Consider the following 12,067-nt stretch of genomic DNA (forward strand, 5'->3'; position numbering starts at 1 on the left):
TTTTCACAACTATGCAAAGAGATAAGCCTTTTAACCCCCATTTATAGATAAGGAAAGTGAGAGTTGGAATAGTTAAAAAGTAACTTGCAGTGACCACTAAGTCGCACAAAGTCAGAACTGGAACTCAGAACTCTGATTCACAGGCTTTCCTCTTTATATAATAACATGCTACCATTCACGAGTATTCTTCCCAACTTTCTCCTCTTGCATTTTTTCCCTTGGGAATTACTAAACAGCTCAATAAAAATTCAACATCCGCTGAATACCTCCTATGCGCCAGGTTGTGGTTTAATTGTGGGCCATACAAAAATGAAATAAATAGTCCCTCCCCTTAAGGAGCTCAGTTGAAAAGTGAAGAGCCATGCAAGTTATAATACAGTGTGATAAGTGCCACAACAGAGGTGTGTATCTTATCCACTGTTCTCCTGTTTCTTGTGTCCTTCATGGAATTCAGTTATATAATTTTATCTGGTTATTTTTCTCCCTTCTCCTTCAGTTTAAAAGCCCTCTGGATGAGGACAGCAAGTGTACTGCCAGATACATTCCTCTAATTCTTGTGAAATTCAGCGTGGTACAAAAGAGACTGGAAGTTTCCCAAACAGGGGAAATGGTGAGTAAAGGCCAGGGTTAGGAAGGAGTAGGGTCTACTCAGGCCACTAAAGAAACCAGCCTGATGGGAGCTGGCACTGAAAGGTAAGTTTGGAAAGGCGGGGTGCTGCTAGATCCAGACTACAGACTGCTTGAGAGGCTGGCCAAGACGTGTGCTTGAGCCACCAGGCAACAAGGACCTGCTGTAAATTATCAACTCTGACTGATAAGATAAAAATGTTATTTTAAGATTGCTCAGACGGCAATGTTTCAGAAAAGCTGATATTAGAAGACTCTGAAAGTCAGGAGGCTAGTGAGGCTCAACAAACACCTCCTGAGAATTCACATTCATTCCAGACACTGGAGGTAAGGAAATGAAAGCCAGTTCCTGCCTTTGAGGAGCTCACAATCAATTGGAAGAGATAAACAAGAAAAATGTAGTGGAGTAGATGTGATGACACAGGTATAAGGTCAACAGAAACCTGGGGTAGATAAAGTATGGTGAGAGGGAAGAGTCCAGTGTAGCATGGAAAGGAATGCAGAAGGCAAGGGAAGGACATAAAGCTGGTCTAAACTCTAGCTCTTCAGCCTCCCCTACTGAAATAGTTAGCTATGAGGAAACGGAAAGAGAACTTTCAAGGGCAAGGTAATGGGTTGGAACAGCCTATCAAGATTATGAACCAAATAGTTAATGAGGGAGAAAGAGGAATGTTCTCTTAGCAATCATCAAGCCAAAGGGCATGGTCACGTAGTGGGTCAGCTCAGCTTACTTGCAGGATCCTCCCTAACCCTCAACAGCCAAACTGGAGAAAGCAAACAGTGTAGGTTGGCAGGCCAGGAAGGACTCACTAACCGGGACACCTTAGAACTGTGCATTTTATTGTAGATAAGTTATGCTTCAATAAAAAGAAAGGAAATGCTATAATCAAATTTTAAAACTTGCAGAGGGGGAAAAAAAAAAAGACTAGAACAGTTAAGACTCAAAGAGGGACATTAGACCCCAGGAAAAATTTCCCAACCAGTCTGAGAACCAAAGGGATTTGGGTATTGGGGGAAAGAGTAATTGACACTATTTGCCAGACCCTGAGCTAGAGTCTCTCATATATTTCAACTTTATCTCCAGACCCAATGTCCAGCTAAGCTCCGGCAGTAAGGTATTGTGCTTAGCCCAGGGAGAGAGGGGGATAGCTCTGTGAGAAGGTAAAGAGCCCAGATGAATGGAAGGTTTTGTAGAGTGACAGCATAGATGATGAGCTAAGAGATGGAGGAGTGGTATAGTGCGGAAGGCAGAAGGGAAGAGGAAGAGGAGGTGAGACAAGGGGAAGGAATATAGGAAAAGTCAGAAGGAATTTCTTTAGAAACTTCAGAAATCAGAAAATTGGGTCCATCTCTCACCCAAATTTCTCTTCCACAAATAAAGCAATAAAATTTTTACAAGTCAAACTTAAGTCAAAATTCTGCTGTTAAAATTTTTTAAAGTTCTGGAAGGATATGCATCAAACTATGCGCCACGCTAGAGGGAAGTTTTATACCTTCTGTGTAGTGTTGAATTTTGTCTCAGTAAGTATGTGCAGTTTTTTTTAACCAATTAAATTTTGTTAAATCCAGTGTGGGATCAGAAAGCAGTGTTGATAAAAACTGGGACCTGTTTTTGGTGGCACAAGAGGAGTCCCTGATACCTATAATCTGTGTTTGACACATCTGTAGGGATGAAGAGTGGCATCTGTTCCCTCAACCAACAGCCTGGGACTGACAGCCCTTTCATTTGCTCAACCCAGTGACAAAGTCTGAGGGAAGTGAGTTTGGGGCTGCAGACCTGAAGATCTAGAGCAAGGGTAGGCCAACTTTTTCTACAAAGGACTAGAGTAAAAATTTTAGTCTTGGAAGGACATATAGTCTCTGTTGCAACTATTCTGCCATTTTTGCACAAAAGTAGCCATAGACAATGGTCTATGAATGGTCATGGCAGCAGGGCCAAACGGGGCCATAGTTTGCTGACCTCTGCTCTAGAGCAGTGGTTCTAGCTCCTGACTGCATAATAGAATAACTCGAGGGGCTCATAAAACCACTAAGGCACAGATCCCACCCTTGAGATTCCAAATCTGGGATGGGTCCCAAGCTGTTTTTGTTTTTTGTTGTTTTTTTTTTTAAGCTACCAGGTGATTCTAATGTGCATCCTGGGCTGAAAACAATTGTTCTAGAAAGAGAACTGTAGTCTCAGGAAACTGCTGGATTTATTTATTTATTTATTTGGTGAGTCGGGGAGTAGATGAATGGTGGAAGGAGAAGGACCCGGGGCTGAATTGAGGTCTAGATTAAGATCAGAACAGTTTTCAGTCCACCTGACAAATTTAGTGCTTCCGATACTTTGATTAAATGCTCTTTATTTGATGCTTTTGCATGCACAGCGCTACAAGGCATTGCCCAACCCAACAAGTCAGCCCCTTCATCACCCTTAGTCAAGGTGGCCATGGGCAGGCGAGAAGGGGGCAATCAGTAAACCATCTTCTACCTAACCTTCTTGCTGGAGCCATTCTCTATAGGCCCCTGTGTAATTTCGAGCCCTGTGGAGACAAAGAAGGGTGAGGGAAGGACAGGCCCGGGAAGCAGTCCCCACTCACTCCCCAGCTAGCAATTCACACCTTCCGCATACACACTATACCATACCCGGTGTATCCAAGGCCCTGGGCCAACTGGGTGGCCTGCAAGCCCCGCTTGCCCATCTGACAGAAGAAAATCAGATTCTCATCTTCCAGCTTTGGCTTCTGGGTGGAGTACAAGGCCTGGAAAGCAGCTGGCTCCATCTGCAGGGCACTTTCCAACTCAGACACTGGGAGGATTTGAGAGGACAGAATGGAAAGCCGGCAGTTTGGCAATCTCAGGTGAGGTTAGGCCTGGAAGGACTGGGTGCTGGTGGTCGAACAAATCTCCAGGGGGGGCCAAAACAACACATGGTGGGCACCACTCCCCAACCTCAAGGTCAAGATACAGCCTAGTCTCACAGGAAGTCAGTCAAACTACCTTTGAATAAGAGCCATTTCCCGAGTTGTGAGGAGGAGCAGGCCGACTCAAGTCTCGGGAGGTCAACCATAGAGAAACTGGTCTGCCCCTTCCTCACCGCCTGTTATCCCCTCAAACTGGAAGGGCCAGTTCTGCTGCCAGGATCCGCCTCCAATCAGCCCTTCTCTAGGGAAGCTTAGCAGGGTAGGGGCTTAAGCAAACGCAGAATACCCGTAACAGTGCCTCTCCCACGCCATCCTACGTGAGGTCCCCTTAGCTAAGAACCTCCTGGACTGTCTCTACTCCACCACCGGGGCATCCCCTCTCAATCCCATACCCGGGATGTTGAGCGCCCCAGGGATGGTCCCAGCGGCCGCCTCCTCCCGAGATCTCACATCGATGAGTCGGGCCCGGCCCAAGGCTAGGAGCGAACGGAGTTCAGGGAGCGAGACGGCGGACGCTGAGGAACGGAGCACGAGAGACCTGAGGGGAGCGGGACCTCACGTGGCAGCATCCCAACCCGGTGGGGGGCGTACGGGAGAACCTCTCAGCCACGCCCCTCGGCGCCACCCTCCGCAGACACCTCCACCCAGGGGGCTCCACGCGCTCCTGGGGGCCACATGTAGGACAGGATGTGGCCCCAGGTCTCCGGGGCAGGTACCTCCAGCCATGGTGCGCGCCGCGATTGCGAGTTGCAGGAATGCGGTCCCGGCCCGCCCCCTCGGAGACTGCAGCATCTCTCCCGCCCTCCCGAAGCCGAGACCGGAACCGGAAGAAAAGGCACCGCCTCCCGCACGGCCCCCGCAGCACCTGTTAGAGGTGCAGCTAACACTGGCCAGCTAGGGAAATCTCCGCGGTTGCCGGGTGTGGGCGGGCAACCGTACATTGGTCCGGCCCAGGCTCTAGCACGTAGAGTAACGAGTATAGGAGGAGCACCCCAACCTAATCTCGGCCCAACCCTATGGTCAAAGTGCAATGTGCCCCCTCCCTTCCGCCCTGGGGCCCACAAAAGGAGGAAAAACAGGAGACAACTGTGGCTCTGAACATTTTATCTTAAAAAAAAAAAAAAGGAAAAGAAAGAAAGAAAAGAGAAGAAACCATCCCCACAAGGGGGAAGGCCCCAAGTGGGCCCCTGCCTGTTGTTCTCCCTGGCTGGAGACTTCTGCATAGGCCTTAGCTGCTCTCTGGCCAATCTCCTCTTCCTGGGGCAGCAAACACTGCTAAGCATCCTTTCCCCCGCTTCTTGCTAAAGCCTGTTCCCCAGAGTCCTCAGGTGCACATCTGAGCTCCAGGGAAAGGAAGAACCAGTGGAAGCGCCAGAGTCCCGGGGCAAGCCTTGTCAGCAGACCCTCTGCTGGCACCCTAAGCAAGCACAGGGCAAGCCCCCCAGTTTAGTGTGTCCAGCATCCAGCGTGGAGACAGCACATGCATTGTGCAAGAGGAGCACAAGGGGCCCAGGGGCTGCATGGTGGGGTTGGGCAAGGCTGTCAGTGCACGTCCACATGTGTGTTTCACACCACTGCAGGCTGCTCTATCACAGGGCCTCAGTTCAAAGACACGCCTTCTGAGCTCCCCCCAGTCCCATGCCAGAGGTGGGCAGTGAAGGAAAGGGGCACGGGGTTAGCCTGTTGCTCCTGGGCTATCTGCAGTTCTCAGAAAGGGGCTGTGGGGCCCAAAGCCCCTCAATCCCCATCATTAGTTGCTGTCATTCTTGATGACGACTTCTACTCCGTGGTGCCGTAACTGAGCTCGCAGCAGCAGATTCTTGTTTTTAAGATCTTCCACCTGACATGGGAAGGAGGCAGTAAAGGGAATGGGTAGAAAAGTGGGCCCAGCCAAGTCCCTGAACTTATTCAGACATCCACTGGTGAGAGGAAAAAGGTGAAGGCTTCTCTGTGGAAAATGAAGTAGGGAGTCCCAAAGTGGGGCAGTGGCCGTGGGGTGGAGGAGGGCCATACTGAGGATAGGAGTCTGACCTGCTGTCGAAGCACATCATTGTCCAGCTGCAGCTGGTCAAGCCCCTGCAGTTCTTCAGACAACCGGTGGTTACTCTGCCGAAGCTCCTGGATATAATCACAGGCTTTGGATAGAATTCCACCTTTACTCTGCAGGAGAAAGCCAGCAAAATGAGGACTCAGATATAAGATACCTGGCTTGCTCTCCAAAAGCACATTCACATTTTGGACTTCACTTTCCCCTAAGGGTGGTGGTATAACATCTCCCAGGGAAACAGGAGCCTCAGAGAGATGAGAAGAGACTACTGCCATGTGTGCCCACTCTCTACCATTTCTGGCAACAATACCAGGAGACAGAATTCAGGCATCCTGCCCACTACCAGGGTCTTTCCATGACCTGGCCAGACTTGGTGCTCTCCATGGAGCAGTCTGGGATGATCTTGGACAGCTGCACAATCCAGTTGTTAATCTTGTCTCGGCGGCGACGCTCCACTGTGGGGCAAAGCGGAGGACCAGGTGACTCAGTGACAACTCACCACAGGCCCCATATAAAATACCTACCTCTCCCAGCCTCACACATCACTGCTGTCCCCAGTCCCACCACACAGCTGCTGGCTTCACACTCCGATCACACCTACCTTCATTATGCTGAGCCCTGCGTTTCTCATCCCGAGTTGTCCGGGGAGCTTCTGACTTCCTAACAACAGAGCCCAAGGTGGCCAGAGTGAGGGAAGGACAGAAGATAAGACTGGAGTTTGGGATAAGGAATTACACAAGATTTGGCAGGGATCAAGACCACTCATGGTAACTGAGAAGAAACAAGGGTTACTCACGGGGAATAAGGGTGGGTCCTGGGGGCAATGGAGCGCTGGCTGCCTCCTTGCAACACTTCTTGTGGGGACATCATCACAAAGAATTGACCTGTGAAGGTGCAGGGCAGATTCTGTCAGGATATGGGACCAGGAACCTCACCAAGCTCTGAGGCCAGTGCCCTGGGACCCTCCTCTAAAAAGGTCATACTTCCTCCTGCTGGAAAGGCAGCCCCGGACTCACTGCCTGCTCGGGTCTTAGTGATCATTAAGGGGTCATGAGTAAAGGCCCACTGCCCACCAGCCATGTCCCACAGCCTGCCCTAGCCCCGCCAGCCAGCATCCTCACACAGTATCTCACCCGTGCTGGGAGTGTTCGCCTGCCCCAGTAGTGCCTCTGAGCCCTGGGTAGTAACAACAGCTGCTGTACTCCCCGATGTGGTACCCCCTGTCCCATCTCCCACTGCAGTGCTGGGGAAGTAAGTATAGTGCGTCTCAGCAGCTGTCCCCTCTGTGTCAACTGCATCATCACTGGTGAACGCACCCTGGATCACCGCCTGGGAAGGGGGCAAGAGAACAGAGTCCAGCGACAGTCAGATACTTCCCACTGAACTACTCTGCAGCTTCTATCCCTTGGGGGAGGAGGGAGAAACATCCAGAAAGGGAGAGCCTAGTGCCTTGGGACAAGGCAGCCCAGATGCCTCACCACCCCTAGCCTCACCCCCATCCTATTGGTTCCCTTCTTCATCTTACTACTCAGAGCTCTAGTCCCCTCCCCAGCCCATACTCCTGTACCTGGGTCATAGATTGAGTGGCAGGGTAGCCACTGATGGCGCCAGTCCCCTCAGTCTGGCCATCTAGCTGCCCCTCAGACACCTGGATCACTCTGTACATCACCTAGAAGCAGGGAGGAAAGGGGAGGGAAGGGAAGAGAGAATAAGAGAGTAAGTGCTGGGGATCTCAGGGCCCCTCATAAAGCTTCTCTTGAATAGAACCCCAAAACAAGAGTCCTTCAGAGACACAGATTCAGCCATTCCCCCTTCCTTCCCCATACAGAGGTTTCAGCATAGCCCCTACCCCACCCCAATCTCTACTCCAAACCTCATTCTCTAATCCCACCACCCACCCCAGGAGTCCACATCTTCACCTCATCCTCCAAGCCAGGTCTCCCCTTGACAGGTTCAATTACCTCCCTCAACCCAACCACAGGGAACACCTGCAGCCACCTGGCCCCCTCCCTTACCTGGCCCCCATTCTCAGTTCGGAAGACGTACTTGACGTTGGGGTCAGGGAAAGTGGCAGCTGACTGGATGCTGGCGATAGCCACGCTGGTTGGGTCCTCCCCAGTTGCCACTGCACCTGAATTAAAAGAACAAAGGAAAAGTCTGTGAGTTACTTCCTTTCTCCCTCAGTTCCACTTGCATGGCATTCAGAAGGAGAAGGGCTCACAAGAGACGGGCCGATGGGGGAGGGGAAGAGCCCATGATGGGTTCTTGGTCTCAGGTCTGTTTCTACCACCCACCTTCCTGAATTTGCACTGTCCCCTCTTCCGTTTCAGCTGTTTTCTGCTGCCTGTTTGTGAACGGACAAAAGAAAGAATAAGGAAAGAAGTGAATGAAAAGCTCACCAGGCCAGTAACATATGGCTCCCAAACTCAGTGGCATTCCCAACAGATGTAGGTTAGGTTAGAGTAACAACAGCTAGTATTTACTGAGTGTTTACTCAGTAAACTAGCTAAGCACTAGCTAAGCACTTAACAGGCACTACCTTATTGAATACCAGGAACAGCACCAAGAGGTAGGTAGCGCTACTTGCATTCTATGGATGGGAAACCAAATCACACAGCTAGTAAGTGATGGAGCTGGGACCTGAATCTAGGTCTCCCTCACTCCAAAGCCAGTGCTCTTAGGCATTTTGCATCCTCCCAGGCCTCCCATCTCCCATCCCAGACCCTACCACTTCTTCACTCACCCCTTCATCTCTCTGTGAGGGGGTACATCCGAGGAACTGGTCCTTCTTTGGAAGTCTTCGTGTCTCCTGCCTCACAGGCCTGAGTGCTAAGTCCTGGTAGAAATCAGGGAGTCTGCAGTGAGTCTAGGAAACTGAACAGCGCCCCTGTTTCTAGAACCTAGGCTCCACAAAGACACAGCCAGGAACATAACCCAATCATCTGCAGGGTCAGCTTCCTCCATTCTGATGCTGAGGACTGGGCTACAGTGACTAAAAAAGCAACTCTACAAACCGTGCTCGTCTACCCTCCATTATCACCCCAACTCCTGGTGGAGAGGGGATAATTATACTGGAAGACCAAGAAACAACATATTTCTGCATGGATTATTATTAAAGCTATTATGATCTGCCATGACATAGGGATTAGGAAGGGCCATGTTTAGACCACCACTATCAAAAAATACAGGGCCATGGATGCTGTGAGAAGCTTCCAGCTTCTCAGCCACAAACTGTACATTAAGAAATTTCGGTTCTCAAATCCAGTAAGGGGAAACCTGAAATCCGTTGCCAGTGGAAAACCCTCCAGAACCATAAAGACCAGACCGCCCTCGGGGCCCCATTGTACTGACAGGGCTCTAGTTTTGTGGTGTCCAAATTTATGTTATTTGTTAAAGACCCTCAAGCCCAAGTGTATCATCTTCAAGCCCCTTCTATTTTATTCACCGAGGGAGGCTTCCCGTAGAACAACATAGTTGCTAAAATGTTGCCATGACAACTCCAAATCAACTGAGCTTCAGCGAGAAGGGAAAAACCTCCAGGCTCACGGTTTCGAAGAAGAGACAATGGGGGAGGATTCCATCTACAAGGTGCCTGCCTTAGGCCCCTGACACCCAGCCAGAGGACAGGAAAAACAAAGAGCCGAGCAGATACGCCCCCGGAAAGAAACAGCTGCATAGTACAAAGCAATAAGCTAATCTCGACACGAAAGGGGTGAGATTGTTGTGAATTCTCTACCCACAAGATCCCCCAAACCTTTCCGACTCAAGGAAAATCGTCAGCAGATAAGCCTTGAAAAGCCCGTATCCAAGGAAAGTGTTAACCCAGAAAGGAACTGAAAGTGAAACTGTCCGGAGGAAGTAGCGCTGCAAGATCTCAGTCCCTAAGGGGAAGTAGCACTAGTGTTTCGAGACCACCTACCTCTCCACCCCCAAACCTGCGGAGGAAGTGCCCCTCCAGGTTCCATGCGCTGCCTGCAGAAGGAGGCAATGAAAGAGAGGGCAGGGCACAGGAGGCGTCTCTATCGCCCACAGCTGTCAGCCAGGAGCAGCCTCTGAGGACACCCCGCAATGGGGTCAGGCTACTTATTCAAATCTTAGTTGGACATCCGGAAGCATTTCCTGAGCATTAGGGGTATGCCACACGGAAACCGGGATAGGATGTTGTGGCGTGCACGCTCAGGCTAAGGTAGGGCCCAGGAAGAGCCCTTGCTAAGTCTGGACACAAAGAGAAAAATAATCAAGTCCCGAAAAAAGTCAGGCGCCTTAGCCCTTGCCTGAGAACGCGGCGTCTCCCTGCAGGCCCACTAACCAGCTGGCGCTTAGCAGCCGAGCGCGGCCAGGCGCGATCCCCGGAGCCCGTGCCGTGACCCGGCCAGCCCCGCCGCGCCCGCCCGCGCCCCCGCTGCTCCGCAGAGGACTCAGGAAAGCCAGCTCGGCTCGGCGGCCCCGCGGTCCCCGGCCCGCGGCTGGCAGCGCAGGAGGGCGGGGACGTGCGCGCTCGGGGGCGGGGAGTGAGTTCGGCCCACAAAGGGGGTTAGGAGGTGAAGGACCAGGCACGGCCCCCTCCCTCAAAACAAAGGCTCCCTCCCCAGGAGTGCCCGAACCTGAAAAACTGAAACGAAATCAAGGCGGCCCCGCCCCGCCCTGCCGGCCCATCCAGTCTCCAGACCCCGTCCGGTCCTGCGCTCACCCGCCAAGGCCGCCCCAGCTGCCGATTTTCCCCGACCGTGTTCTCCCTCTCCGGGCTCGGGTATCTCCATGGACAGCTGATCATGCGCACTCCCAGCCCGCGGCCATGTTGATGAGGGGCGGAAGTGTCTCTGTCGACCTCCCTGCCTTCTCAGCCTCTGAGCCTCCCCACTTCCGTTCGCTCCATCTTGCTGAGTGAGGGCTGAAGGTGCGGACTTTGGGGGCCTCTCTGGGGCCGGGAAGAAGCTATTTACGGATTCCTGGGAGGATGGTGCTGAAGTCCTAATCGCTTTCGGCAAGAACGGGAGAAAGACGACTAAGTTGTGCTACTATCTTTCTGCTGGACAGGGCCTTTGTAGTTCACAGAAGAGGGAGTGAGAGAGGCCGGCCTAGATCAAGGGTGGGACGTCGGACGGAGGCGCCATCTTTAACAAGGGCTCTTTGGGAGGCCATCTTGGATCAGGACACCCTTTTGAAGTGTTTCCTGTTGGAGACTAGGACATATCTGGGCATACTCTTTTTGTATTAGCATCAGCAATCGCTCTCCCAGGGACCTCCCAGGCCTCCAGTTTTTCTGAGACTCACTTTCTGTGAGAGGGATCTTTATTCCCATTCTTCTCAGTCAGGACCTACTGTTAATGGATTTGGAGTAGCATGGTGGAATGGGGAGAATTCAGACTCTGGAGCCAGACAAACTCGGGTCTCAAACTATTCTCTGCCGTTTCTTACCTCTGAGATCTTGGGCCAACCTTTTGAGTTAATTAGCTTCAGTTTCCTCGTCTGTAAAGTGGAGATGCCAGTACCAACCTTACAGAATTATTAGATGGACTAAATAAGGTCAAGGGCATAGGTTCTATACACGTAGAGCACCTAGGCTTTACTGGCACATAATGAGCGTTATGTAAATACCAGTTTCTCTTCCCCATTTCCTGACCACCATGAACCCAGCTCTAGTTTCTAGCCACAGTCTCCATGACAACAACTGAGGAAGAACACGCAAACAACAAAAATAAAAGACAACGTTTGGCCAAACGTAGGAAAATATGATACCTATCACCTGGGACTTTAAAAGAATAATGAGACTTCACACTATTTACATGTAAAAATACAATTTTATTCTGAGACATCACCCCTTATTAGAATGGGACCTGTGGCCCCAGACTATCTGGAGAAGCAGTCCCAGAGCCTGAGTGACACCATTTCCCTTCCCTGAAATAAGAGGAAGTTATTCCAAAGGAAAAAGGAGAGGCCAGAGAGATCTGGACAGGACCTCTCTTCCCTAAGATGACTGGAGGCAGAGGGTGGAGGAGCTAGAAAGGGGGGCAGTCCCTCCAACAAACGTTGAGGCCTTCAAAGAGCTTCCTGGACATGTTCCTCCTAAGCTGGAGCTAAAAGGGTCAGGAGGTATCCAAGAACCCAAGAGCAGAACAGGGATGGGCAGCTCTAGAAGTGTTTGTGTGAAAGGCTTTGACCTGGCCCTGTCCTCCCCACCTCCACCCTGGGCTTCCATGAAGAGAAGTTCACAGCCTCAGAGGAGGGCAGGAACTTGGCTGGAGTTCCCCCTCTTTCTTCACTTTGAGAAACCTCTAAGTTTTCTGCCTACTCTTTGTTCCCCTTGACCAATGACCTTGCTCTCTGGGAACAGGATCTTGTTGACTTTCTTGGGAATCTCCTAAGGGATAAGTTCTTTGTGTCTGAGACAAACTCAGGTAAACCAACCAAGGCAGTGCCAGAGGGCCAAAGCCTATAGAGTTGGGCACTACAGCTGCTCAGGCTGCAGAAGAGACTGCTAGTCAGG

General features: G+C 51.2%; 2 protein-coding genes across 16 annotated transcripts; both read right to left on the minus strand.

Annotated features, from left to right (window-relative positions):
* Positions 1-2,952: 2,952 nt before the first annotated feature.
* TSTD1 (thiosulfate sulfurtransferase like domain containing 1) lies at positions 2,953-4,601 on the minus strand. Of its 2 annotated transcripts, XM_014835495.3 has the most exons (4): positions 4,250-4,601; positions 3,926-4,048; positions 3,256-3,418; positions 2,953-3,152 (listed from the first exon to the last, which is right to left on the minus strand). In XM_014835495.3, exons 1-4 carry the CDS (start codon positions 4,323-4,325, stop codon positions 3,101-3,103), a joined length of 414 nt encoding a protein of 137 aa, XP_014690981.1. In that variant the 5' UTR covers positions 4,326-4,601; the 3' UTR covers positions 2,953-3,100. The 2 variants fall into 2 exon arrangements, with proteins under 2 accessions (XP_014690981.1, XP_014690982.1); XM_014835496.3 differs by lacking the exon at positions 3,926-4,048 and having other exon boundaries at positions 4,250-4,504.
* A 19-nt stretch (positions 4,602-4,620) lies between these two features.
* Positions 4,621-10,720, minus strand: USF1 (upstream transcription factor 1). 14 transcript variants are annotated; one of them, XM_014835494.3, is made up of 11 exons: positions 10,271-10,720; positions 8,324-8,416; positions 7,875-7,924; positions 7,627-7,711; positions 7,148-7,249; positions 6,714-6,909; positions 6,377-6,464; positions 6,182-6,240; positions 5,941-6,035; positions 5,565-5,693; positions 4,621-5,373 (listed from the first exon to the last, which is right to left on the minus strand). In XM_014835494.3, exons 5-11 carry the CDS (start codon positions 7,244-7,246, stop codon positions 5,284-5,286), a joined length of 756 nt encoding a protein of 251 aa, XP_014690980.1. In that variant the 5' UTR covers positions 7,247-7,249; positions 7,627-7,711; positions 7,875-7,924; positions 8,324-8,416; positions 10,271-10,720; the 3' UTR covers positions 4,621-5,283. The 14 variants fall into 14 exon arrangements, with proteins under 14 accessions (XP_014690980.1, XP_014690976.1, XP_044613616.1 ...); XM_014835490.3 differs by having other exon boundaries at positions 7,596-7,711; positions 10,271-10,429; XM_044757681.2 differs by having other exon boundaries at positions 7,596-7,711; positions 10,185-10,319.
* Between the last annotated feature and the right edge of the window lie 1,347 nt (positions 10,721-12,067).

This window comes from Equus asinus, chromosome 25 (assembly GCF_041296235.1).
Source record: "Equus asinus isolate D_3611 breed Donkey chromosome 25, EquAss-T2T_v2, whole genome shotgun sequence".
Taxonomy (NCBI): Eukaryota; Metazoa; Chordata; class Mammalia; order Perissodactyla; family Equidae; genus Equus; species Equus asinus.

Coding starts and splice junctions, on each gene's coding strand:
- TSTD1 (XM_014835495.3), bottom strand. CDS start 4,325: ATGCTGCAGTCTCCGAGGGGGCGGGCCGGGACCGCATTCCTGCAACTC. Junction 3,419..3,925: donor TGGGGCGCTCAACATCCCGG/GTATGGGATTGA, acceptor AAATCCTCCCAG/TGTCTGAGTTGGAAAGTGCC. Junction 3,153..3,255: donor CAGGGCCTTGGATACACCGG/GTATGGTATAGT, acceptor TTGTCTCCACAG/GGCTCGAAATTACACAGGGG.
- USF1 (XM_014835490.3), bottom strand. Junction 7,250..7,595: donor GAACTGAGAATGGGGGCCAG/GTAAGGGAGGGG, acceptor CCCTGCTTCTAG/GTGATGTACAGAGTGATCCA. Junction 6,910..7,147: donor CCACTCAATCTATGACCCAG/GTACAGGAGTAT, acceptor CCCCCTTCCCAG/GCGGTGATCCAGGGTGCGTT.